General features: G+C 53.4%; 1 protein-coding gene across 1 annotated transcript in view; it reads left to right on the top strand.

Annotated features, from left to right (window-relative positions):
- Positions 1 to 27,347, top strand: part of LOC119969691 (glutathione synthetase-like) — a 102,858-nt gene that overhangs the window by 4,489 nt on the left and 71,022 nt on the right. The window contains exon 2 of the mRNA XM_038803681.1: positions 16,864 to 17,001. Coding sequence (XP_038659609.1) covers positions 16,864 to 17,001 — 138 coding nt within the window. The remainder of the gene's footprint in view (positions 1 to 16,863; positions 17,002 to 27,347) is intronic.

Genomic DNA, 27,347 nt, shown 5'->3' with positions numbered 1-27,347 from the left:
TGTGGCCTCACTAACACCTTATACAATTGCAGCATAACCTCCCTAGTCTTAAACTCCATCCCTCTAGCAATGAAGGACAAAATTCCATTTGCCTTCTTAATCACCTGTTGCACCTGCAAACCAACTTTTTGCGACTCATGCATTAGCACACCCAGGTCTCTCTGCACAGCGGCATGTTTTAATATTTTATCGTTTAAATAATAATCCCGTTTGCTGTTATTCCTAACAAAATGGATAACCTCACATTTGTCAACATTGTTTTCCATCTGCCAGACCCTAGCCCATTCACTTAACCTATCCAAATCCCTCTGCAGACTTCCAGTATCCTCTGCACTTTTTGCTTTACCACTCATCTTAGCGTCATCTGCAAACTTGGACACATTGCCCTTGGTCCCCAACTCCAAATCATCTATGTAGATTGTGAACAATTGTGGGCCCAACACGGATCCCTGAGGGACACCACTAGCTACTGATTGCCAACCAGAGAAACACCCATTAATCCCCACTCTTTGCTTTCTATTAATTAACCAATCCTCTACCCATGCTACTACTTTACCCTTAATGCCATGCATCTTTATCTTTTTTTAAAAATAATTTTTGTTGAGATTTTCAAAAAATATGAAAAACAGAAAATGACACCAAGAAAACAGTATTAACAACAAAAAAAGAGAAAAAACACAATAACCAATAACCCCCAAAACCAACCCCCCCCCCCCCCCCCCCCCCCCCAGCAACTACAAAAATAAGAAATGAAGAAATAGGTAAGCACCCGGCATATTCAATAAACACACATATACACATTTCTCCCCTCCCCCGAAACCAACCCCCCCTCCCCCCCCCCCACTACTGTTGCTGCTGCTGTCGGCCTATTTCTCTACCGTTCTGCCAGGAAGTCAAGGAAAGGCTGCCACCGCCTAAAAAACCCCTGTACTGATCCCCTCAGGGCAAATTTCACCCTCTCCAATTTGATGAACCCCGCAATATCATTGATCCAGGACTCCACGCTTGGGGGCCTCGCATCCTTCCATTGAAGCAAAATCCTCCGCCGGGCTACGAGGGACGCAAAGGCCAGAACACTCTTTCGCCTCCTGCTCTCCCGGCTCCACTGCAATCCCAAAAATTGCGATTCCCCAGCCTGGCTTGACCCTGGATCCTACCACCCTCGACACCGTCCTTGCTACCCCCCTTCCAAAATTCCCCCAGCGCTGGGCATGCCCAGAACATATGGGCATGATTTGCTGGGCTCCCCGAGCACCTAGCACACCTGTCTTCGCCTCCGAAAAACCTACTCATCCTCGTCCCGGTCATGTGGGCCCTATGTAGCACCTTGAACTGTATGAGGCTAAGCCTCGCACAGGAAGAGGAGGAATTCACTCTTTCCAGGGCATCCGCCCATGTCACTTCCTCAATCTCCTCACCCAGCTCCTCTTCCCATTTACCCTTCACCGAGGCCTCATCCACCTCCTGCATGACGTGGTACACGTCCAAAATCCTCCCTCCTCCGACCCACACCCCCGAGAGCACCCTGTCCCGTACCCCACGTGGGGGCAGCAGAGGGAACGCCTCCACCTGCCGCCTGGCAAACGCCCTAACCTGCATGTACTTAAACATGTTCCCCGGGGGGAGCCCAAACTTCCCCTCTAACTCACCCAGGCTCGCAAACCTCCCATCCACAAACAGGTCCCTCAACCTCCTAATACCTACCCTGTGCCAGCCACGAAACCCGCCATCGATGCTCCCTGGTACAAACCGGTGATTCCCCCATATTGGGGACTCCATCAATCCCCCCACCTCCCCCCTATGCCGTCTTCATTGCCCCCAGATTTTGAGGGTAGCCGCCACCACCGGGCTCGTAGTATACCTCGTTGGAGGGAGCGGCAACGACGCCGTTACCAGCGCCTCCAGGCTCGTGTCCACACAGGACGCCATCTCCATCCTCTTCCATGCTGCCCCTGCCCCGTCCATTACCCACTTACGCACCATCACTGCGTTGGCAGCCCAGTAGTACCCACAGAGGTTGGGCAACGCCAGCCCACCCCTATCCCTGCCCCGCTCCAAAAACACCCTTCTCACCCTCGGAGTCCCAAGCGCCCATACAAATCCCGTAATACTCCTGTTGACCCTCCTAAAAAAGGCCTTCGGGATAAGGATGGGGAGGCACTGGAACAGGAACAAAAACCTCGGGAGCACCGTCATCTTGACGGACTGCCCCCTACCCGCCAGCGACAGCGGCAACATGTCCCATCTTTTAAACTCCTCCTCCATTTGCTCCACCAGCCTAGTGAGGTTAAGTTTGTGTAGGGCCCCCCAGCTCCTAGCCACCTGGACTCCCAGGTACCTAAAGCTCCTCCTTGCCCTTTTCAGTGGGAGCCTACCAATCCCCTCCTCTTGATCCCCCGGGTGCACGACGAACAACTCACTCTTACCCAGGTTGAGCTTGCACCCTGAAAAGCCCCCAAATTCCCTAAGAATCTTCATCACCTCCGGCATTCCCCCCACTGGGTCCGCCACATATAGCAACAAGTCATCTGCGTATAGTGACACTCGGTGCTCCTCCCCTCCCCGCACCAGACCCCTCCAATTCCTCGACTCCCTCAACGCCATGGCCAGGGGCTCAATTGCCAACGCAAAGAGCAAGGGGGACAGGGGACACCCTGTCTCGACTCCCGGTACAACCGAAAGTACTCAGATCTCCTCCTATTCGTGGCTACGCTCGCCATCGGGGCCTCATATAACAGCCTCACCCAACTGACAAACCCCTCCCCAAACCCAAACCTTTCCAGCACCTCCCACAAGTACCCCCACTCAACCCTATCAAAGGCCTTCTCCGCATCTAATGCCACCACTATCTCCGTCTCCACTTCTACCGCCGGCATCATTATAACATTAAGAAGGCTACGTATATTGGTGTTCAGCTGCCTTCCCTTCACAAACCCCGTCTGGTCCTCATGAATGACCACCGGCACACAGTCCTCTATCCTTGTGGCCAAGATCTTTGCCAAAAGCTTGGCATCTACATTTAATAACAAGATCGGCCTATAAGATCCACACTGCAGGGGGTCCTTGTCCCGTTTAAGGATCAAGAAAATCAGCGCCCGCGACATAGTTGGGGGCAAAGCCCCCCCTCCCTTGCCTCGTTAAAGGTCCTAACTAACAGGGGGCCCAGCAGGTCTGCATACATTTTGTAAAATTCGACCGGGAACCCATCCGGCCCCGGCGCCTTCCCCGACTGCATGCTGCCTATCCCTTTGACCAGCTCCTCCAGCTCAATCGGCGCCTCCAGCCCATCCACCCGTCCCTCCTCCACCTTCGGAAATCTCAGCCTGTCCAAAAAGCGCCCCATTCCCCCCCCCCCCCCCCCCCCCCCCCCCCTCCACCGGGGGCTCAGACCGGTACAATTCCCCATAAAAGTCCATAAAGACCCCATTAATATCCACCCCCCTTCGCACCACATTTCCTCCCCTATCCGTCACTCCACCAATCTCCCTGGCCGCGTCCCGCTTACGGAGCTGATGCGCCAGCATCCTACTCGCCTTCTCCCCATATTCGTACACCGCACCCTGTGCCGTCCTCCACTGAGCTTCCGCCTTTCTGGTGGTCAGCAAGTCGAACTTGGCCTGAAGGTTACACCGCTCCCCCAGCAATCCCTCCTCCGGAGCCTCCGCGTATCTCCTGTCCACCCTCACCATCTCCCCCACCAACCTCTCCTTCTCTCTTTGCTCTCCCCTCTCCCTATGGGCTCGGATGGAAATCAACTCCCCTCTAATCACCGCCTTCAGTGCCTCCCAGACCGTCCCTACTTGGACCTCCCCATTATCATTGGCCTCTAAGTACCTCTTGATACACCCCCGAACCCGCCCGCCCACCTTCTCATCTGCCAGGAGTCCCACCTCCAGGCGCCAGAGCGGGCGCTGGTCCGTCTCCTCCCCCAACTCAAGGTCTACCCAGTGCGGGGCATGATCCGAAATAACTATGGCCGAATACTCGGCATCTTCCACCCTCGAAATCAGCCCCCTGCTCAGAACAAAAAAATCGATCTGGGAATAGGCTTTATGCACGTGTGAGAAAAATGAATACTCCCTGGCCCTCGGCCTCGCGAACCTACAAGGATCCACCCCTCCCATCTGGTCCATAAACCCCCTCAACACCTTAGCCGCCGCGGGCCTCCTGCCCGTCCTGGACATGGATCGATCCAATGGGGGATCCAGCACTGTATTAAAGTCCCCCCCCCCCAGTATCAGGCCCCCCGTCTCTAGATCCGGAATGCGGCCCAACATACGCCGCATAAAACCCGTATCGTCCCAGTTTGGGGCGTAAACATTCACCAGCACCACCCGCTCACCTTGCAACTTGCCGCTCACCATCACATACTCCCTCCACTGTCAGCCACCACCTTTGATGCCTCAAACGACACCCTTTCTCCCACCAGAATCGCCACCCCCCGATTTTTTGCATCCAGCCCCGAATGAAATACTTGGCCCACCCAGCCCTTCCTCAGTCTAACCTGGTCCGCCGTCTTCAGGTGCGTCTCCTGGAGCATAGCCACGTCTGCCTTCAGCCCCTTCAAGTGCGTAAACACCCGGGCCCGTTTGACCGTCCCATTCAGCCCCCTCACATTCCAAGTTATCAGCCAGATCAGAGGGCTCCCTGCCCCCTCCCCTGCCGACTAGCCATAACCCTTCCCCTGCCCGCCCCAGGCCAGTGCCCCCCACTCGGCCTGTTCCCCACGGCGGCAAATCCTCACCCCGGCCCCCCTGCATACCCCAGCTCCTTCCTGGCCATTTCAGCAGCAACCCGGTACACCCCCCACCCCATCAACCCCCCCCCTCCCCCCTCCATCACCCCCAAGGCTAGGACCCCTCCCAGCCACGTTACTCCCTCCATAGCACTCCCGTGAGCCAGCTAACTTCTGCTGACCCCGGCGGCTCCCGCCACACCTCCGACCCCTCCCAACGTGGGGCTACTTCTCCTCCCCCATACCCATCAGCAGACCCTCCTTCTCCCCCTCCCGCTCTCGCGCGGGAAAAAAGCCCGCGCTTCTCAGCTCTGACCCCGCCCCCATCCACCCTCAGCGCGGGAAACAAAAGAAAAGCCCGCGCTTTCCCCCTGCCCGACCCTGCCTCCTCTAGGGTAGCCCCCCTTGTCGGCCCCCACCACCAGCTCCCCACACTCCAAGTCTACCCCCAACTCAAACCCATCCACCGAACCCACACAAAAAAGACAGCGCCCTACCCGCCCTAGGAACAAAACACAACCAGCTTAAAACAGCTTAAAACAGAGACCCTTCCCACCAAACGTTAACACAGTTATTTACAAACCCCAGACCCTCAGTTAGAGTCCAACTTCTCGGCCTGCACAAAGGCCCATGCCTCCTCCAGGGACTCAAAATAAAAGTGCCGGTCCTTGTAGGTGACCCACAGACGTGCCAGCTGTAACATGCCAAACTTCACACACTTTCTGTGGAGCACCGCCTTCGTCCGGTTATACCCGGCCCTCCGCTTAGCCACCTCCGCACTCCAGTCCTGGTAGATCCGCGCTACCGTGTTCTCCCACTTGCTGCTCCGCTCCTTCTTGGCCCACCTAAGCACGCACTCTCGGTCAACGAACCGGTGGAACCGCACAAGCACCGCCCGCGGTGGCTCATTCGGCTTGGGCCTCCTGGCCAGTATTCTGTGGGCCCCCTCGTAATCCAACCCCTTCAGCTCTGGGATTAACCTCGTGAATCTCCTCTGCACACCCTCCAGTGCCAGTACGTCCTTTCTCAAGTAAGGAGACCAAAACTGAACCCAATACTCCAGGTGTGGCCTCACTAACACCTTATACAATTGCAGCATAACCCCCTAGTCTTAAACTCAATCCCTCTAGCAACGAAGGACAAAATTCCATTTGCCTTCTTAATCACCTGTTGCACCTGTAAACCAACTTTTTGTGATTCATGCACTAGCACACCCAGGTCTCTCTGCACAGCAGCATGTTTTAATATTTTATTGTTTAAATAATAATCCTGTTTGCTGTTATTCCTACCAAAATGGATAACCTCACATTTGTCAACATTGTATTCCATTTGCCAGACCTTAGCCCATTCACTTAACCTATCCAAATCCATCTGCAGACTTCCAGTATCCTCTGCACTTTTCGCTTTACCACTCATCTTAGTGTCATCTGCAAACTTGGACACATTGCCCTTGGTCCCCAACTCCAAATCATCTATGTAGATTGTGAACAATTGTGGGCCCAACACGGATCCCTGAGGGACACCACTAGCTACTGATTGCCAACCAGAGAAACACCCATTAATACCCACTCTTTGCTTTCTATTAATTAACCAATCCTCTATCCATGCTGCTACTTTACCCTTAATGCCATGCATCTTTATCTTATGCAGCAGCCTTTTGTGTGGCACCTTGTCAAAAGCTTTCTGGATATTCAGATATACCACATCCATTGGCTCCCCGTTATCCACTGCACTGGTAATGTCCTCAAAAAATTCCACTAAATTAGTTAGGCACGACCTGCCCTTTATGAACCCATGCTGCGTCTGCCCAATGGGACAATTTCTATCCAGATGCCTCGCTATTTCTTCCTTGATGATAGATTCCAGCATTTTCCCTACTACTGAAGTTAAGCTCACTGGCCTATAATTTCCTGCTCTCTGCCTACCTCCTTTTTTAAACAGGGTGTCACGTTTGCTAATTTCCAATCCACTGGGACCACCCCACTTGCTCTCTCTGCCTCTCTGTGAATTGAAAGTATATCACCTAGCTTTTAAAGGTTCACCTACCTCTGGGAACAAAACTAAAACTTTATCTCCACTAGCAAAACTACGAACTTTGGATTTCTTGTCCGCTACCCGTTAATCCAATATTGTGCAACTGTTAAATGCTGTCTAGCCAATTCACCTGCTCTATTTAATCGCTCCCTAAAATTTGAGATGTTATCCAATTTTAGACGTAATGTAATTTCTGATTTCTCACTCACCAATTTTTCCTTAATCAATTTAAGTGGTCCTCTTACCTCATGACCAAAAATTAGTTCAAAAGGACTAAATTTGGTTGGCTCATTAGGTGCATCCCTAATTGCAAACAGTACGAAAGGAATTCCTTTATCCCAATCCTCTGGATAATCTTGACAACAAGCCCTCAACATTGTCTTTAATGTCTGTATAAATGTTTTTATTCTCCATTTTCACATTTTCCTTCAAAATTACACCCCACCCACAGACAGTAAACGGTAACAAATACAAAATCAATCCCCTCAACAATATCAACGATCACATCCTCCCACCACCCCAAACAACGGCCCACCTGTCAATATATGCATCCAATAAAAGAAACCCTCCCACGGTGGAAACAAAAAACAAAGGAGAAAAAGAAAAAAGGAGTCCGGGACCGCCCATGGTCACCATAGAGTCCACTAGGAAAGCCCAAAAATCCCCTTTCAGCGCACAAACCCCGCATATCCACCTACACCCCAAAGAGCCCTCACTTCGAGTGAAAGTCCCATCACCTCCCTTGTCCAAATATATACAACACCGGCTCCTTTAGCCCATACACCCGCCCGCAGTGAAACAAACAAACAATAAAAAAAGAAAATACAGTCATGAGGTTACATCGGCACATGGCCATTTCTCAATTTCTCAGTTCTGCCACAGTCCTTCTGCCTTTGCAAACTCCTCCGCTACTTCCGCCGTTCTAAAATAAAAGTCCTTGAGCTTGTAAGCCGCCCTCAGCTTCGCTGGATATACAATGCCGCACTGCACCTTGCTAATGTACAGTGCCCTCTTCACCCGGTTGAAGGCAGCCCGCCTCCTCACCAGCTCCACTGTAAAGTCCTGGTATACACATATACCAGCTCCAGCCCACTGCACCACCCGCTTCTCCTTGGCCCAGCACAGGACCTTCTCCTTCACACTGTACCTACGGAAGCACAGAGTCACTACTTGGCGGCTCACTCGCCTTTGGTACAGGCCTCCACGACCGATGAGCCCGATCCAATTCATATCGGGAGGGATCCTTCCCCTCCCCCAATAGTTTCGCCAGCATCGCAGCAAAATACTCAGTCGGTCTCGGCCCTTCAATTCCTTCGGGCAGCCCCACAATCCTCAACTTCTGTCGCCTGGATCTGTTTTCCAGGTCTTCCATTTTTCCTCGCAGATCCTTGTTAATCTCCATCACCTTCCGCACCCCCTTCCCCATCGAGGTAAGTTGATCACCGTGCTGCAATAATGTCTCCTCCACTTCCTTCAGCGCCTCCCCTTGCTCCCGCACCTCCGCCACTGCGCTCGCCACCGCCGTCCTTACCGGGGAAATCGCCTGCTCCACCAGCACACTCAAAATCTCCCTCATCTCCTTCCTCATTGTCTCCATGTATTTTGTAAACTGCCTTTCGAATTCCGCAGCCATCACCTTAGTTATTTCTTCAGCCGTAAGCAATGCGGCCTCCCCTGGTGCTCCAGCCTCCATTTTCCTTGGTGACCCCCACGGTGACCCCTGACGAACTGTCAGCTGTTTTCACAGTCGTTTTCTTACTGGACCTCGACATATCCCTTCCCTGTGCTTTCTCCTGGCCTTCACCGCCTTCGCTGCCCCTAGGACCAGGGGTCAATCCCCGACAATGCCGTTCCCGAGCGGGAGCCCTCCAACGCGCGGCTGCCTCCCGCCCGCCGTCACCGGAAGTCAGCCGTCACCGCTTCTTCAATGGCCTTGGTGAGATCTTTTCACAGTTGTTCCCTCTGCTGCTAGAATTCAGCTTTCAAAAAGGCCCTCAAGTCAGCTTGAGGCCTTTAAGCTCGCCATTTGAAATGTGGGAGTCTTTTAAGGAAAGGTTGATTAGAGTGCAGGACAGACATGTTCCTGTGAAAATGAAAGATAGAAATGGCAAGATTAGGGAACCATGGATGACGGGTGAAATTGTGAGACTAGCTAAGATGAAAAAGGAAGCATACATAGGATCGAGGCAACTCAATACTGATGAAGCTTTGGAGGAATATCGGGAAAGTAGGACGAATCTCAAACGCGCAATAAAGAGGGCTAAAAGGGGTCATGAAATATCTTTGGCTAACAGGGTTAAGGAAAATCCCAAAGCATTTTATTCGTATGTAAGGAGCAAGAGGGTAACTAGAGAAAGGATTGGCCCACTTAAAGACAAAAGAGGGAATTTATGCGTGGACTCAGAGGAAATGGGTGAGATTCTTAATGAGTACTTTGCATCGGTATTCACAAAGGAGAGGGACAAGACGGATGCTGAGGCTAGGGATGGATGTTTAAATACTCTTGGTCAAGTTGTCATACGGAAGGGGAAAGTTTTGGGTATTCTAAAAGACATTAAGGTGGACAAGTCCCCAGGACCGGATGGGATCTATCCCAGGTTACTGAGGGAAGCGAGGGTCGAAATAGCTGGGGCCTTAACAAATATCTTTGCAGCATCCTTGAGCACGGGTGAGGTCCCGGAGGACTGGAGAATTGCTAATGTTGTCCCTTTGTTTAAGAAGGGTAGCAGGGATAATCCAGGGAATTATAGACCTGTGAGCTTGATGTCAGTGGTAGGCAAACTGTTGGAGAAGATACTGAGGGATAGGATCTATTCACATCTGGAAGAAAATAGACTTATCAGTGATAGGCAGCATGGTTTTGTGCAGGGAAGGTCATGTCTTCCAAACCTAATAGAATTCTTTGAGGAAGTGACAAAGTTAATTGATGAGGGAAGGGCTGTAGATGCCGTATACATGGACTTTAGTCAGGCGTTTGATAAGGTTTCCCATGGCAGGTTAATGGAAAAAGTGAAGTTGTATGGGGTTCAGGGTGTATTAGCTAGATGGATAAAGAACTGGCTGGGCAACAGGAGACAGAGAGTAGTGGTGCATTGGAGTGTCTCAAAATGGAGAAGGTTGACTAGTGGTGTTCCACAGGGATCCGTGCTCGGACCACTGTTGTTTGTGATCTACATAAATGACCTGGAGGAAGGTATAGGTGGTCTGATTAGCAAGTTTGCAGATGATACTAAGATTGGTGGAGTTGCAGATAGCGAGGAGGACTGTCAGAGAATACAACAAAATATAGATAGATAGGAGAGTTGGGCAGAGAAATGGCAGATGGAGTTCAATCCAGGCAAATGTGAGGTGATGCATTTTGGAAGATCAAATTCAAGAGCGGACTATATGGTCAATGGTAGGGTCTTGGGGAAAATTGATGTGCAGAGAGATCTGGGAGTTCAGGTCCATTGTACCCTGAAGGTGGCAACGCAGGTTGATAGAGTGGTCAAGAAGGCATACAGCATGCTTGCCTTCATCGGACGGGGTATTGAGTACAAGAGTTGGCAGGTCATGTTACAGTTGTATAGGACTTTGGTTCAGCCACATTTGGAATACTGTGTGCAGTTCTGGTCGCCACATTACCAGAAGGATGTGGATGCCTTGGAGAGGGTGCAGAGGAGTTTCACCAGGATGTTGCCTGGTATGGAGGGTGCTAGCTATGAAGAAAGGTTGAGTAGATTAGGATTGTTTTCGTTGGAAAGACGGAGGTTGAGGGGGGAACCTGATTGAGGTCTACAAAATTATGAGAGGTATGGACAGGGTGGACAGCAACAAGCTTTTCCCAAGAGTGGGGATGTCAGTTACAAGGGGTCACGATTTCAAGGTGAGAGGGGGAAAGTTTAAGGGAGATGTGCGTAGAAAGTTTTTTACGCAGAGGGTGGTGGGTGCCTGGAACGCTTTACCAGCGGAGGTGGTAGAGGCGGGCACGATAGCATCATTTAAGAAGCATCTAGACAGGTATATGAATGGGCGGGAACAGAGGGAAGTAGACCTTGGAAAATAGGAGACAGGTTTAGATAAAGGATCTGGATCGGCGCAGGCTGGGAGGGCCGAAGGGCCTGTTCCTGTGCTGTAATTTTCTTTGTTCTTTTGTTCTTTGTTCTTCCCCCGCCTGCATGCTGGAAGAGGCTTTTGTCTTTGCTGCAGCTTCAGCCAAATCTTTCACTGTTTCTGCGGGTCTGGTAACCAAGAAACATACCATTCCTGGGGGAAAGTACTCCTCCAACATTCACCTACGCCTTTTCATCAAAATTCCACCCAGTATTGATTAAAAAAGAGCTCTTTTCTGTAATCTTGGGCAGGACCACTTACTCCATGGTGCACACCGGAAGCCCCTGATGCCACCTTTCTAACGCTCCCTGCGATTCTGGATGCTACGCAGGTGATATAAATTGTTTTATTCCAAAGCTAGCTAGAACTTCTTTGAATAACCTTGAGGTAAAATTTGATCCTTGATCTGATTGTATTTCTGTGGGTAGTCCATACCTAGTAAAGAATTTAAGTAACTCTTCCACAATCCTTTTAGCTGTAATATTACGTACTGGAATGGCCTCTGGAAACCTAGTAGACACATCCATTATAGTCAAAGGATATTGATTCCCACTTTTTGTTTTAGGAAGCGGTCCTGTGCAATCAATTAGGACCCGTATAAAAGGTTCCTCAAATGCTGGAATGGGTATTAAGGGCACTGCTTTTATCACTGCTTGAGGTTTCTTTCAATTGACATGTGTGACATGATTGACAACATTTAAAAAAAAATTAAAAAATTTAGCATACCCAATTATTTTTTTCCAATTAAGGGGCAATTTGGCGTGGCCAATCCACCTGCACATCTTTGGGTTGTGGGGGTGAAACCCACGCAGGCACAGGGAGAATGTGCAGACTCCACACGGACAGTGACCCAGGGCCGGGATTCGAACCCGGGTCCTCAGCGCCGTAGGCAGCAATGCTAACCACTGTGCCACCGTGCTGTCCCATGATTGACAAAATTTAACTACATCTTTATGTAGTCCAGGCCAATAAAAATGTTTTTGGATTTTAGCTTGAGTTTTTCTTATTCCCAAATGACCTCCCACTGGTACCTCATGTGCAACTCGCAACACCTCCATTCTATACCCTACCGGCAATACTACTTGATAAACTTCTGCCCACTTTTCATCCGCCTGCATATGTACAGGTCTCCATTTTCTCATCAAGACATCACTTTTACGGTAATAACACTCAGATTTCTCTTCCGTGTATGCTTTCTGATACATCCATTTTATTTCTACACCTTTCTGTGGTAACTCCGCCAATTTTCCTGAACTAAAAATATCCGCTTCATCCTCCACCTGTTCTTTTCCAACCATCTGATCAAAAATCGTCACTTTTTAAAAAATAAATTTAGAGTACCCAATTCATTTTTTCCAATTAAGGGGCAATTTAGCATGACCAATCCACCTACCCTGCACATCTTTGTGTTGTGGGGGCAAAACGCACGCAAACACGGGGAGAATGTGCAAACTCCACACGGACAGTGACCCGGAGCAAAAATCGTTTCTGATAATTGCACTTCACCGATTCCATGAATAATTTTGAGAGGGAGTTGGTGGATACTGGAGGATGAGGAGCTTGCATGGTTACGGGTATAAAGGGTGTGTGTGGGAGTAAGCAGGACAACTATTTCAAAGAGCCAGTGCAGCCCAGAGGGGCTGAAGAAGCACCTGTGTTGTAAGTTCCTGTTCTACAGGACAGTTTCCCCATCAAGAATGAGAATGTGATCCAGCAGGGCTGAACAGGACCCTAGGAAGCTGTACATTTCGGAACCACCCGGGGGACCGGGGGGATGAGGAGATTCCTGGATGGACTGACCTTCCCAAGAGTGGGGAGGGGGTTGGTGGACGGACTGGGGGACCTGGTCAGGATCGAAGAGGTATTGGGGGGCCTGAAGGTCATGCAGTCGGTTAAAGCCCCGGGGCCGGACGGGTATCCGGTGGAGTTTTACCAAATATTTGCCGGGATAGTGGGGCCGGTGCTGGTCAGGATCTTTAACGAGGCAAGAGACAGAGGGAGTTTACCCCCGACAATGTCGCAGACCACCATCTCGCTCATTCTGAAACGGGATAAGGATCCGGAGGCCTGTGGGTCATACAGGCCGATCTCTTTGATCAACGTAGACGCCAAGTTACTGGCCAAGATTTTGACAACCAGAATTGAGGACTGTGTACCGGATGTAATTGTGGAGGACCAAACCGGGTTTGTAAAGGGGAGGCAGCTAGTGGCCAACATAAGAAGGCTGCTCAGCGTGATTATGATGCCCCCAGAGAGTAGGGAGGTAGAGATAGTGGTAGCCATGGAAGCTGAAAAGGCTTTTGACCGAGTTGAGTGAGATTATCTGTGGAAAGTATGAGGACGGTTCGGGTTCAGGGTGGGGTTCATTGACTGGATTAGGCTATTGTATCAGGCCCCGGAGGCAAGTGTAAGGACGAACAGGTTGACATCGGACTACTTTAGACTGCACCGTGGGACAAGACAGGGCTACCCTCTCTCCCACTGCTGTTTGCGCTGGCCATAGAGCCGCTGGCAATTGCACTGAGAGCTTCTAGGGGCTGGAAAGGGCTGGTCCGGAGGGGAGTGGAACATAGAGTCTCAGTATACGCGGATGATCTGCTGTTATATGTATCGGACCCAATGGTGGGGATGGACGGTATTATGGCAACCCTGAGGGAATTTGGCCGGTTCTCCGGATGCAAACTGAACATGGCTAAGAGCGAGTTGTTTGTAATTCAGGCGAGGGGGCAGGAGAGTAGGCGGAAGGGGTTGCCGTTCAGGCTAGTGGGGGAGAGTTTCCGATATTTGGGGATTCAGGTGGCACGGGACTGGGGCAGGTTCCATAAGCTCAACTTGTCCCGACTGGTGGAACGAGTGAGGGAGGGGGTCCGGAGGTGGGATGCGCTCCCGCTGTCATTGGCGGGGAGGGTGCAGACTGTTAAGGTGACGATTCTCCCACGGTACTTGTTTGTTTTCCAGTGTCTCCCCATCTTTATCCCGCGGTCCTTCTTTAAGAGGCTGAATAAAATTATTCTGGGATTTGTATGGGCAGGGAAGTCCCCGCGGGTGAAGAGGGTGATGCTTGAAAGGAACAGAGGAGAAGGGGAGCTGGCGTTACCGAACCTCAGCAACTATAACTGGGCGGCCAACATAGTAATGATAAGGAAATGGATGGTGGGTGCGGGGTGGGTTTGGGAGCGGGTGGAAGCTGCTTCGTGCAGGGGCACTAGCTTAGCAGCCCTGGTCACGGCACCTCTGCCGCTTCCGCCGGCACGGTACTCCACCAGCCCGATAGTGGTGGCGGCTCTTCGGATTTGGGGCCGGTGGAGGAGGCATGTAGGGGAGGTAAGAGCATCGGTGTGGAACCCAATCTGCAGCAACCACCGATTTGCCCCGGGGAACATGGACAGGGGGTATTGACTGTGGAGGAGGGTGGGGATTGTGACGATGGGGGATCTGTTCCTGGAATGGAGATTTCCGAGTATGAGGGCGCTGGAGGAGAAGTTTGGGTAGGCGAGAGGGAATGACTTTAGATACTTACAGGTGAGGGATTTTGTACGCAGACTGATGCCATCCTTCCCACGTCTCCCGCCGAAGGGGAGGCAGGACAGGGTAGTTTCTAGGGGAGAGGTGGGAGAGGGTAGAGTTTCAGACGTCTACAAGGAGCTAATGAGAGCTCAGGATACGCAGACCGAGGACCTGAAGCTTAAGTGGGAGGAGGAGCTCGGGGTGGGGAAGCTGGAGGATGGTATTTGGGCAGAAGCCTGAGCAGAGTAAACACGACCGCAACATGCGCCAAGCTCAGCCTGATCCAGTTTAAGGTTATGCACCGGCTCACATGACGGTGGCCCGGATGAGCAGATTCTTCGGGCTGGTGTGCTAGATGCGCCGGAGGGCCGGCTAACCATGTACACATGTTCTGGTCGTGCCCTAAACTCAGGGGGTATTGGCAGCGATTCGCAGATGTCATGTCCCGGGTATTGAAAACTGGGGTAGTAATGAGCCCGGAGGTGGCAATCTTTGGGGTTTCGGAGGACCCGTGAGTCCAGGAAGAGAGAGAGGCCGACGTTCTGGCCTTTGCTTCCCCTGTCGCCCGGCGATGAATACTGTTAGCATGGAGGGGCTCAAAGCCCCCGAGGGCTGAGGTATGGCTATTGGACATGGCGAGCTTTCTTGGCCTAGAGAAAGTCAAGTTCACCTTGAGAGGTTCGCTACTCGGGTTCGCCCGAAGGTGGCAGCCATTTATTGACTTCTTCGCAGAGGCGTAAACGAGACTGTGGACAAACAAAGTGACCGCATCTCCCTCAGACCTCCTGAATACTCTTCACATTGGAAACAATATCAGGTGCGACGCACCCGAAACATTTCAGAGTCCGGTTTCGGACACGTTTGGTGGTGTGTTTCTCAATGGCTGCAGTGCCGGGAATGACACCACTATTCAACGGCATTTAGCCGTTTATGGGGGGGTCTCAGGAATTTTTGCCAAGTCGTGGCCACACTTAGAGGGGTTTCCTGCACTAAGGAGTTGAGCTCGTCAGCAAGACCAAATCCTCACAGATTGCGGCACCATTTTGAATTGTTGCCCCAATCAGGACACCCCGCTTTCAAGATCCCGCCCCCTTCCCTTCACCACTCCACAACCTTTCCTCAATCCCTTCAGATCCCCTCTTGCTACACGTTTCATGGGCATGACCCCCCCCAGGCACTGGCCCTTGGTAGTCCCAACCTGGCACCTGGGCACCTTAGCATTGCCAGCCTAGCATCCTGGCAGTACCAATTGGGGAGTCTTGCACTGCCTCGACACCCCGGCAGATCCCTGACACCCCGGCAGATCCCTGACACCCCGGCAGATCCCTGACACCCCGGCAGATCCCTGACACCCCGGCAGATCCCCTGGCACCCTGGCAGATCCCTGGCACCCCGGCAGATCCCCTGGCACCCCGGCAGATCCCCTGGCACCCTGGCAGATCCCTGGCACCCTGGCAGATCCCCTGGCAGTGCCAATTGGGAAGCCTTGCACTGCCTCGACACCCTGGCAGATCCCTGGCACCCTGGCAGATCCCTGGCACCCTGGCAGATCCCCTGGCACCCTGGCAGATCCCCCGGCACCCTGGCAGATCCCCTGGCAGTACCAATTGGGAAGCCTTGCACTGCCTCGACACCCTGGCAGATCCCCCGGCACCCTGGCAGATCCCCAGCACCCTGGCAGATCCCCTGGCACCCTGGCAGATCCCTGGCACCCCGGCAGATCCCCCGGCACCCTGGCAGATCCCCCGGCACCCTGGCAGATCCCCCGGCACCCTGGCAGATCCCCTGGCACCCTGGCAGATCCCCTGGCAGTACCAATTGGGAAGCCTGGTTGCACCAGGTTGACACTGCCAGAATGCCCAAGAGGTACTGCCAGGGTGCCAATCTGGCCTTGCAAAGGTGCCCAGGTGTCAGGGAAAGTGCCAGGGTAATGCCCTGCCCTGTACCCGACCACCCAGGGCTCTAAAGGCTCACGAGATCTCCCAGGGTGCCATCATGACAGATTGTGGAAACCAGTGCGAAACGTCGCCGGGTTGAAGCCTTGCAGCTGCGGCCATTGACTCCAGGGTGCCGGGCGAGTAGGGCACCTGGATATTTAAATGAGCCAAATGGTTAATTTAAATAACATTATCTGGATCACTCCGAGCGAGGGCGAGATCCGGATCACGCCAGGTCCAGCAAGTCGGGTGACTCACGTTGGTCCGGTGCCCACCGTGAGGACCGAATTGGGCCTCTCCCGGGATTCACCCATTGTGCCCGGCTCCGTGCTGAGATAAAATGGCACAAACGTGTATCAGATGCCTCTGTCTGCCAGGATGCACACAATGACTCAGCTGTGATATTGCTGGTAAGAGATCCCAGAGTGCAAATGACGAGACTTGAGAGGAGGAATGGGGCGAGGATGGTTGTGAACATTGTAAGAAAAATTACTTTGAACGCCCCAACATGACATGATTCTGAGATTGCTGCGTTATTGTTCCATTGTTTTCCGGCAGGCTATTTTGCCCCCTTTCGCAGCCGATGACGCACTTCACAACAATGGTTTCATCCGGCAGTTGGCAGTGGTTGCAAAAAATACAGCTTTCCTTTGTGGACTTCTCAGGCCGACAATTGAAGATCCAAACAACACTGAGGTTAGTTCTTTTGAGCATCCTTTTTTAGAATGCGTTTAGTTCCTCTGAAATTTCATTCATTGCTAGCCACCCAACTGTTCGCCTCAAAATTCAAGTCTTTTTTAAAGTTAGAGTACCCAATTCTTTTTTTTCCAATTAAGGGGCAATTTAGCGTGGCCAATCCACCTACCCTGCACATCTTTTGAATTTTTTACACAGAGGGTAGTGGGTGCCTGGAACTCGCTGCCGGAGGAGGGGGTGGAAGCAGGGACGATAGTGACATTTAAGGGGCATCTGGACAAATACATGAATAGGATGGGAATAGAGGGATACGGACCCCGGAAGTGTAGAAGGTTTTAGTTTAGACGGGCGGCATGGTCGGCACATTTCCTCTGCTGTACTTTTCTTTGTTCTTTGTTATAATCTGCAGTTGGTTCTTTGAGACTCAAATCAAACTGGCAAAGTGGGAGAAGCAATGCAGTTTTCACGGTCAGTGGTTTTGTGCGATTGCTGGCATTGAGGAAGGAGGAAAGGAAGCCACGGGGTTAGATTGAGTGATCGGCGACACCAAAATCGGGTTCGGCGACGGGGCGGAGAATACCCGATGAAATTGGGGGCGGCGTCGCTTTCGTGATGCTCCGCCCCCTGAAAAGCGGGGTATGCCGTGCTCCGTATCCACGGCCTCCAAACGTTGGCTGAGGCCCGCCCCGCGATGCTCCGCCCCTCACCGGCCGATTTCCCGGTGCCGTGGGACACGTGTGGTCTCGCGCGTCGGGAACTCAGCTTGCCAGCTGCGGACTCAGTCCAGCGCCGCCACAGTCGGGGGGCGGCCAATCCGCGGGCGGGCGGGGGGGGGGGGGGACATTATTCGGGGGTGGGGTCACTGTGGGGGGGGGGGGTGGTCCGGGACGCGCGAGCCTGCCGAAGCGGGGGACTATTTCGCGGGCCGGGTCCGCAAGCGACATCCGCCCCCTGCGGAAGCCACCACCGTGCGCATGCGCGGCCACAGACCCAGCAATTCTCCAGGCCGTATCGGCAGCTAGAACTGGGTGCTCTACGCTGCCTGTCTGCTAGCTCCCCCCCACCCCCGGAGCAGGGAATCAGTGGCCGTTTTGTGGCAGTTTCCTGGCGTAAGAAAACACCGTTCCCACGCCGGCGTGGGGACTTAGTCTCCAGAACGGAGAATCCAGCCCCTGGTTCATGCTCTGGACCTCTGTGTGGCTGGTTGGCTGAATACTTTGGATAACTGTCTACACCCCTCTCTTGATCAGATTGCCTGCCGGTAATTACTGTCTAAATTTGCAATTGTATAATCACTTCCTGGGTAAATTGATCAGAGATTGCAGAGTGTCTGGGGAACACAATGTCAGTGCTCTTTGAGAGGGAATGCTGGTTATATAGTGAACAATTATTTTTAATTAAATGGAAAGCCTATTAATGTAGACAATGGACCAGGATTTATCGCGCTGGTGACAGATATTTAAGCTGTGCTCCCCCATCCTCCAGTGGAATTGAGGCCAGGGAGCCTGACTAGAATGTGTTGATGGGGGCAGCACGGTGGCCCAGTGATTAGCATGGCTGCCTCATGGCATCAAGGTCCCAGGTTCGATCCTGGCTTTGGGTCACTGTCCGTGTGGAGTTTGAACATTCTCCCCCCCCCCCCCCCCCCCCCGACAACCCAAAGATGTGTAGGCTAGATGGATTGGCTATGCTAAATTGCCTCTTAATTGAAAAAAATGAATTAGGTACCCTAAATTTATGTTAAAAAAGAGAGTTTGTTAATGCCCGCTGTGATGTGAGAGTACCTTTAAGAAATGGGTGCTTAAGAAATGTACCTTTAAGAAATGGGTGTTTTTCAGTGATGTCAGAGTGTGGGTGGAGCTGGGCTGTCTGTCAGCTTGTTATTTTTGTTTCAGGCTGTTTTGCTGCAGGGTGTGTTTTAGTTTTGTTTTCAGTGTTGGAGCTGAAGCCAGACAAACCAGGTGTACTGCTGTTCTCTCTGCCATGAAAAGACTATCTCTTGATCATTCTGTACCAAGGTGTTTTTAAGTCTTATGGATGTTAAAAGGAAAGCTTAAAGGATTACTTAGTGTTGTATTCTTTGGGGGTTGTATTTGAATTGATGGTTGCTAAGATGTCCACTGTATGTTTCAAGAAGGTTAACTTGAGTTCATAGAATAAACATTGTTTTGCTTTATAAAATACTTTTCCATTTCTGCTGTACCACACCTGTAGAGTGGGCCGTGTGCTCCCCATACCACAATCTATTAAAAGTTGTGGGTCAGGTGAACTCCATGATCCACTTTGGGGTTCTCTAAACTCTGACCCATAACACCACATACCAGTTAATCTGAAATGCGCAGCCAATGTATTGATCCCAATACTAAAGTGATGTCCATTAGAGTTGCTTTATTTACCGACTAACCTCACTGGTTTATCTTTCAAGTAGTAATGTCACTGAGCTAGTCGCCCAAGTTTTTAAAAATAAATTTAGAGTACCCAATTCATGTTTTTTTCAATTGAGGGGCAATTTAGCTTGGCCAATTCACCTACTCTGCATATCTTTTGGGTTGTGGGGGCGAAACCCACGCAAACACGGGGAGAATGTGCAAACTCAACGCGGACAGTGACCCAGAGCCGGGATCGAACCTGGGACCTCGGCGCCGTGAGGCAACAGGGCTAATCCACTGGGCCACCGTGTTGGGAGGCAACCTGTCCTTGACCTTCTATTCTGCTGTACCTCCTCCAATCCTCCCCTCCCCCTCCCCTCTCCAATTATATAATCCATTACATTTCCTCTGAAACAACTCGAAAGAATAACTCTTCTCAGATGCTGCCAGACCTGCTGAGTTTGTCCAGTATTTTCTGCTTTTATCCCAGAATTCCAATTTGGGGATTTGAATTCAGTTTGTGAAGCTAGTGTCAGCACAAGTGACCAAGAGGCTGTCAGGTTGAATAGAAACCCAACTCATTCACAATTGTCCTCGAGGGAAGGAAACTTGCTGTGCTTAACCCAGTCTGGCCTCGGTCTGACTCCAAACCTGCTCCACCTGATTGGCTCTTGATTCCTCTTTGAAATGGCCGAGAAAACCATTCAGTTGTGTCAATGCAGCTTTGAAACACACAAGTCGAAACGGTTTATGAAGTTGGCCCAACACCGTGTCGGGAATGGGTAATAATTGTCAGTGGTGCACATTGTAAGACAATGAATTAAAATGAATCTCCTGTGTTCACAGAGTGAGCATCCAGTGGTTAGCACTGTTGCTTCACAACGCCAGTATTCCGGGTTCAATTTCTGCTTGGGTCACCGTCTGTGCGGAGTCTGCGTGTTCTCCCCGTGTCTGCGTGGGTTTCCTCCCAGTGCTCCGGTTTCCTCCCACAAGCCCTTGTGCTTGTTACGTGAATTGGACATTCTTAATTCTCCCTCAGTGTACCTGAACAGGCGCCGGAATGTGGCGACTAGCGGATTTTAACAGTAACTTCACTGCGATGTTAATTTAAGCCTACTTGCGACAATAATAAAGATGATTATTATGTTAATTCCTGTTAATTTGAATCGCCTGTGTTCACAGAATGAGCATTAATTCCTGTTAAATTTGGGGGAATGTAATGAGGCAATTCGCTGTTTTGCTTGGAAGAAGCAAGACTACTCATGAGTTGGAGCAGGGTGTTTCAAAGTGTGGGTCGTGACCCACGGGCGGGTGTCAGAAGGGTCGCGGGGTTAAGGGTCGTGGTCTGCACTTTTGTTAAACAGGGAAGTGGGGGGGGGGGGATTCAGGTACATGGACACACAGTCCCAGTCCTCGAACAATCCAGTGAGAGTGAGTGAGAGACAGAACTGTGAAAGAAGAGATGGGGAAGATATCGAAGCAAAGGATAGTCCCTGAGTTCTGTGTTGGCAGTTTGCCGCCTCGCTCGCTGCCCTTAGCCCCATTCCTGACTTGTTGCAACTGCTCAGGGTTGGCAGTAAGTTGCTGCCACCAGAATCCATTCAGCTGGTGATTTATTTCGATCCACACTGAAGTACTGGCCCCTCAGCACTTTGAAGAGGACCAGAAGGGGAACCCAGAAATACTCCTTAGTGACATAGGGTGGGATTCTCCGCGATCGGCGCGATCGGCTGACGACGGCGCCAAAACGGCACGAACCACTCCGGTGTTGGGCCAACTGGACCGTCGGAAAACCTCCAACCCGGAAGGGGCTAGCAGCGGCGTGACGCTATTCGCGATGGCGTCACCCATCACAGATGCACGCGCCGTCATTGACGCCGTGCGGTGTCACAGCACAAAAGACGCCCCCACCGGAGACCCGGCAAAATGGCCACCCGCAGGGCCGAGGTTCCAGGAGCGCGACATCGAGGCGCAGAGGAAGGAGGCCCCGTACCCCGGACACGGCCGCAGGGTTGCACCACACCTCAGCCAGCGCCTGTGGAGGGAGGTGGCACAGGCCGTCAGCGCCGTGGCCGTAACAGCCACCTTCCCCCATCCCCGTCTGCGTGTGTAGCCATGCATGCTGTATTGTGTATTGCAGGACCAAACGCCGACCCACCCGTCCCTGAGGATGCCGACTGCCCCCAGGAAGTGCCGGGGCGCCCACGGGATAGGGATGGACCTGGCCCATCGGGCATACGACGCCCCCACCCTGTGCCACGGCGCCCAAGAGCCAGGGATAGACCCGGAGTGTCAGGCGTACGCCGCCCCATCTAGTGCCAGTGCGGCGACGCCGGTGGGCCACACCCAGCGACGAGGAGGCAGCCACAGCAACAGGCCCCCATCCCAGTCGACCCGAGACACTGACACACACGACACAAGCACCAGGACCCACATACAGGACACACCCACCCAGGACACTGACACACAGGACACACCCACCCAGGACACTGACATGCAGGACACTGACACGCAGGACACTGACACACAGGACACTGACACACAGGACACTGACACACAGGACACTGACACACAGGACACTAACACACAGGGCATTGACACACAGGACACTGACACACAGGACATTGACACACAGAACACCCACACACAGGACATTGACACACAGGACACTGACACGCAGGACACTGACACACAGGACACTAACACACAGGGCATTGACACACAGGACACTGACACACAGGACATTGACACACAGAACACCCACACACAGGACACTGACACACAGGACATTGACACACAGGACACTGACACACAGGACACTAACACACAGGGCACTGACACACAGGACACTGACACACAGGACACTCTGACACACAGGACACTGACACACAGGACACTGACACACAGGACATTGACACACAGGACACTAACACACAGGGCACTGACACACAGGACACTGACACACAGGACACTGACACACAGGACACTGACACACAGGACACTGACACGCAGGACACTGACACACAGGACATCGACACACAGGACACTCTGACACACAGGACACCCACACACAGGGCACTGACACACAGGGCACTGACACGCAGGGCACTGACACACAGGACACTGACACACAGGACACTCTGACACACAGGGCACTGACACACAGGACATTGACACACAGGACACTGACACACAGGACACTAACACACAGGGCACTGACACACAGGACACTGACACACAGGACACTCTGACACACAGGGCACTGACACACAGGACATTGACACACAGGACAATAACACAAAGGGCACAGACACACAGGGCACTGACACACAGGGCACTGACACACAGGGCACAGACACACAGGGCACTGACACGCAGGGCACTGACACACAGGACACTGACACGCAGGGCACAGACACACAGGGCACTGACACACAGGGCACTGACACGCAGGGCACTGACACACAGGACATTGACACACAGGACATTGACACACAGGACACTGACACACAGGACACTGACACACAGGACACTGACACACAGGACACTGACACGCAGGGCACAGACACACAGGGCACTGACACACAGGGCACTGACACGCAGGGCACTGACACACAGGACATTGACACACAGGACACTGACACACAGGACATCGACACACAGGACACTGACACACAGGACATTGACACACAGGACATTGACACACAGGACACTGACACACAGGACATTGACACACAGGACACTGACACACAGGACATTGACACACATGACACCCACACACAGGACATTGACACACAGGACACTGACACACAGGACATTGACACACATGACACCCACACACAGGACACTGACACACATGACACTGACACACAGGACACTGACACACAGGACACTGACACACAGGACACTGACACACAGGACATTGACACACAGGACACTGACACACAGGACATCGACACACAGGACATTGACACACAGGACATTGACACACAGGACATTGACACACAGGGCACTGACACACAGGACACCCACACACAGGACACTGACACCCAGGACACTGACACCCTGGACACCGACACACAGGACACTGACACACAGGACACTGACACGCAGGACACTGACACACAGGACACTAACACACAGGGCACTGACACACAGGACACTGACACACAGGACACTGACACACAGGACACTGACACGCAGGACACTGACACACAGGACATTGACACACAGGACACTAACACACAGGGCACTGACACACAGGACACCCACACACAGGACACTGACACACAGGACATTGACACACAGGACACTGACACGCAGGGCACTGACACACAGGGCACTGACACACAGGACATTGACACACAGGACACTGACACGCAGGGCACTGACACACAGGACACTGACACACAGAACAGCCACACACAGGACACTGACACACAGGGCACTGACACACAGGACACCCACACACAGGACATTGACACACAGGACACTGACACACAGGACATTGACACACAGGACACTGACACACAGGACATTGACACACATGACACCCACACACAGGACATTGACACACAGGACACTGACACACAGAACACCCACACACAGGACATTGACACACAGGACACTGACACACATGACACTGACACACAGGACACTGACACACAGGACACTGACACACAGGACATCGACACACAGGACACTGACACACAGGACATTGACACACATGACACCCACACACAGGACACTGACACACATGACACTGACACACAGGACACTGACACACAGGGCACTGACACACAGGACACTGACACACAGGACATTGACACACAGGACACTGACACACAGGACATCGACACACAGGACATTGACACACAGGACATTGACACACAGGACATTGACACACAGGGCACTGACACACAGGACACCCACACACAGGACACTGACACCCAGGACACTGACACCCTGGACACCGACACACAGGACACTGACACACAGGACACTGACACGCAGGACATTGACACACAGGACACTAACACACAGGGCACTGACACACAGGACACTGACACACAGGACACTGACACGCAGGACACTGACACACAGGACATTGACACACAGGACACTAACACACAGGGCACTGACACACAGGACACCCACACACAGGACACTGACACACAGGACATTGACACACAGGACACTGACACGCAGGGCACTGACACACAGGGCACTGACACACAGGACACTGACACACAGGACATTGACACACAGGACACTGACACACAGGACATTGACACACATGACACCCACACACAGGACATTGACACACAGGACACTGACACACAGAACACCCACACACAGGACATTGACACACAGGACACTGACACACATGACACTGACACACAGGACACTGACACACAGGAAACTGACACACAGGACATCGACACACAGGACACTGACACACAGGACATCGACACACAGGACATTGACACACAGGACATCGACACACAGGACATTGACACACAGGACATTGACACACAGGACATTGACACACAGGACATTGACACACAGGACACTGACACACAGGGCACTGACACACAGGACATCGACACACAGGACATTGACACACAGGACATTGACACACAGGACACTGACACACAGGACACTGACACACAGGACACTGACACATAGGATACCCACACACAGGACACTGACACACAGGACACTGACACACAGGACACCCACACACAAGACACTGACACCCAGGACACTGACACCCTGGACACCGACACACAGGACATTGACACACAGGACGCTGACACACATGACACTGACACACAGGACACTGACACACAGGATACCCACACACAGGACATTGACACACAGGACATTGACACACAGGACACTGACAAAAAGGAAACCCACACACAGGACACAACCTACCAGGACACCCACACACAGGGGACGGATGGACAGGAAACACCACTCCAAGGGACTTCCGGTCGGATGAGGAGCACGACACTACGCCACAGCTTTCTCCTACACCCTCCACCATCGCAGAGACACTCACCTCGGTTGGGCACTTTAGCGATGAGGCCTCTACACTAACTGGTGCGCACAACACAGCCGACACGGTACAGCAGGTGGAAGTAGGAGCAGCCGAGGGGCCGGACGATCGGAGGCCAGCCCTGCGCAAGCAACCTTCTGCCGTCCAGACGGGTCCCGGGTTCCTGGAGTTACCACATCCCCCATAGACCCGATGCAGTCACGGACCTCGGGACGATCGAAGGGGGTGACGGCCGGCTTGCGGTAGCTGCAGACGCAGGTGGAGGAGTCCATCCACATCCAGGAGAAGGGAGTGGTGCCGGTCATGCGTGCCACCCAGGCCGACACCGCACGGGTGGCATCCGCGGTGGAGGCAATGGGGACGACAGTGTTCAACATGGGGAGCAGTATGCAAGGCCTGGGGCTTTCCGTGCAGGCGGTGTCTGTGGCCCAGGACATGGCTGCCGTCTCACAGCAGAGGCGCTCAATGCCCAGTCTCAGCAGGCCGTGCGCCAGTCTCTGCAGGCCGAGGCCCAGTCTCAGCAGGCTGTGCGCCAGTCTCTGCAGGCCGAGGCCCAGTCTCTGCAGGCTGAGGCCCAGTCTCAGCAGGCCGAGGCCCAGTCTCTGCAGGCCGAGGCCCAGTCTCGGCAGGCCGAGGCCCAGTCTCAGCAGGCCGAGGTCCAGTCTCAGCAGGCCGTGCGTCAGTCTCTGCAGGCCGAGGCCCAGTCTCAGCAGGCCGAGGCCCAGTCTCTGCAGGCCGAGGCCCAGTCTCAGCAGGCCGAGGCCCAGTCTCAGCAGGCCGAGGCCCAGTCTCTGCAGGCCAAGGCCCAGTCTCAGCAGGCCGAGGCCCAGTCTCAGCAGGCAGTGGCCCAGTCTCAGCAGGCCGAGGCCCAGTCTCAGCAGGCCGAGGCCCAGTCTCTGCAGGCCGAGGCCCAGTCTCAGCAGGCCGAGGCCCAGTCTCAGCAGGCCGAGGCCCAGTCTCTACAGGCCGAGGCCCAGTCTCAGCAGGCCGAGGCCCAGTCTCTGCAGGCCAAGGCCCAGTCTCAGCAGGCCGAGGCCCAGTCTCAGCAGGCCGAGGCCCAGTCTCTGCAGGCCGAGGCCCAGTCTCTGCAGGCCGAGGCCCAGTCTCAGCAGGCCATCATTGAGGGCATTGGTACCATTGCCCAGGTGCTGGCCGGCGTCGCCCAGACAGTCAGGGATGGCCAACTCCCTGAGCTCCATGGCTGCAAACTTGCAGAATCTTGTTGATACCAGGGCCGGCCTCCAGGACTGGCAGTGCCAGGTGCCGGGGGTGCATCCGATGCTGGATCCGTTCACACACCCGACCCATGGAGAGGCCCTGGGGCCATCGGGCACCCAAAGGGAGGAGGAGGTGCCGGAGCCTGTTCCGGCTTCCCCTGCAGGGGAGGTCCCAGAACACCGCGACACCTCGGATACCCCCCTTCCGTCCTGGGTGCATCTAGTGGGCAATGGGCTGGACAGGCTGGCAGCTCGCTATCCCAGTCGCCCGAGCCACAGCCTGGCACATCCAGGCCGGGCCGCCCCAGGAAATGGCCGTCAAAGGGGACCCAAGTCACAGGGCAGGAATCACACGAGTCCACCACCAGCTCTGCTGTACCATCTGGGGAAGCATCTAGATCAGGGCCGGCCCAAGGTACCGGCAACTCGGGCAGTCGCCCGGGGCGCCATGTGCTAGGGGGAGCCAGAGACCCGGGTCCCGCGCATGCGCAGTTGGGCCGGTGCCAACCAGCGCATGCGCGGTGGCCGCCCTCCCACAGGGCGCCCCTTCCGCCCCCCCCCTCCGACCTCCGTCCGCCGCCCCTCCGTCCGCCCCCCCGGCCCTGCCCCCGGCCCCCTCGGCCCGCCCCCCCCTCGGCCCACCCCCCCCTCGGCCTCGGGCCCGCCCCCCCCGGCCTCGGGCCCGCCCCCCCTCGG

Source organism: Scyliorhinus canicula, chromosome 7 (genome assembly GCF_902713615.1).
Source record: "Scyliorhinus canicula chromosome 7, sScyCan1.1, whole genome shotgun sequence".
In the NCBI taxonomy this organism is placed as follows: Eukaryota; Metazoa; Chordata; class Chondrichthyes; order Carcharhiniformes; family Scyliorhinidae; genus Scyliorhinus; species Scyliorhinus canicula.
Note: the sequence above shows the minus strand (reverse complement) of the source record. Positions and strands in the feature narration are given on the sequence as shown.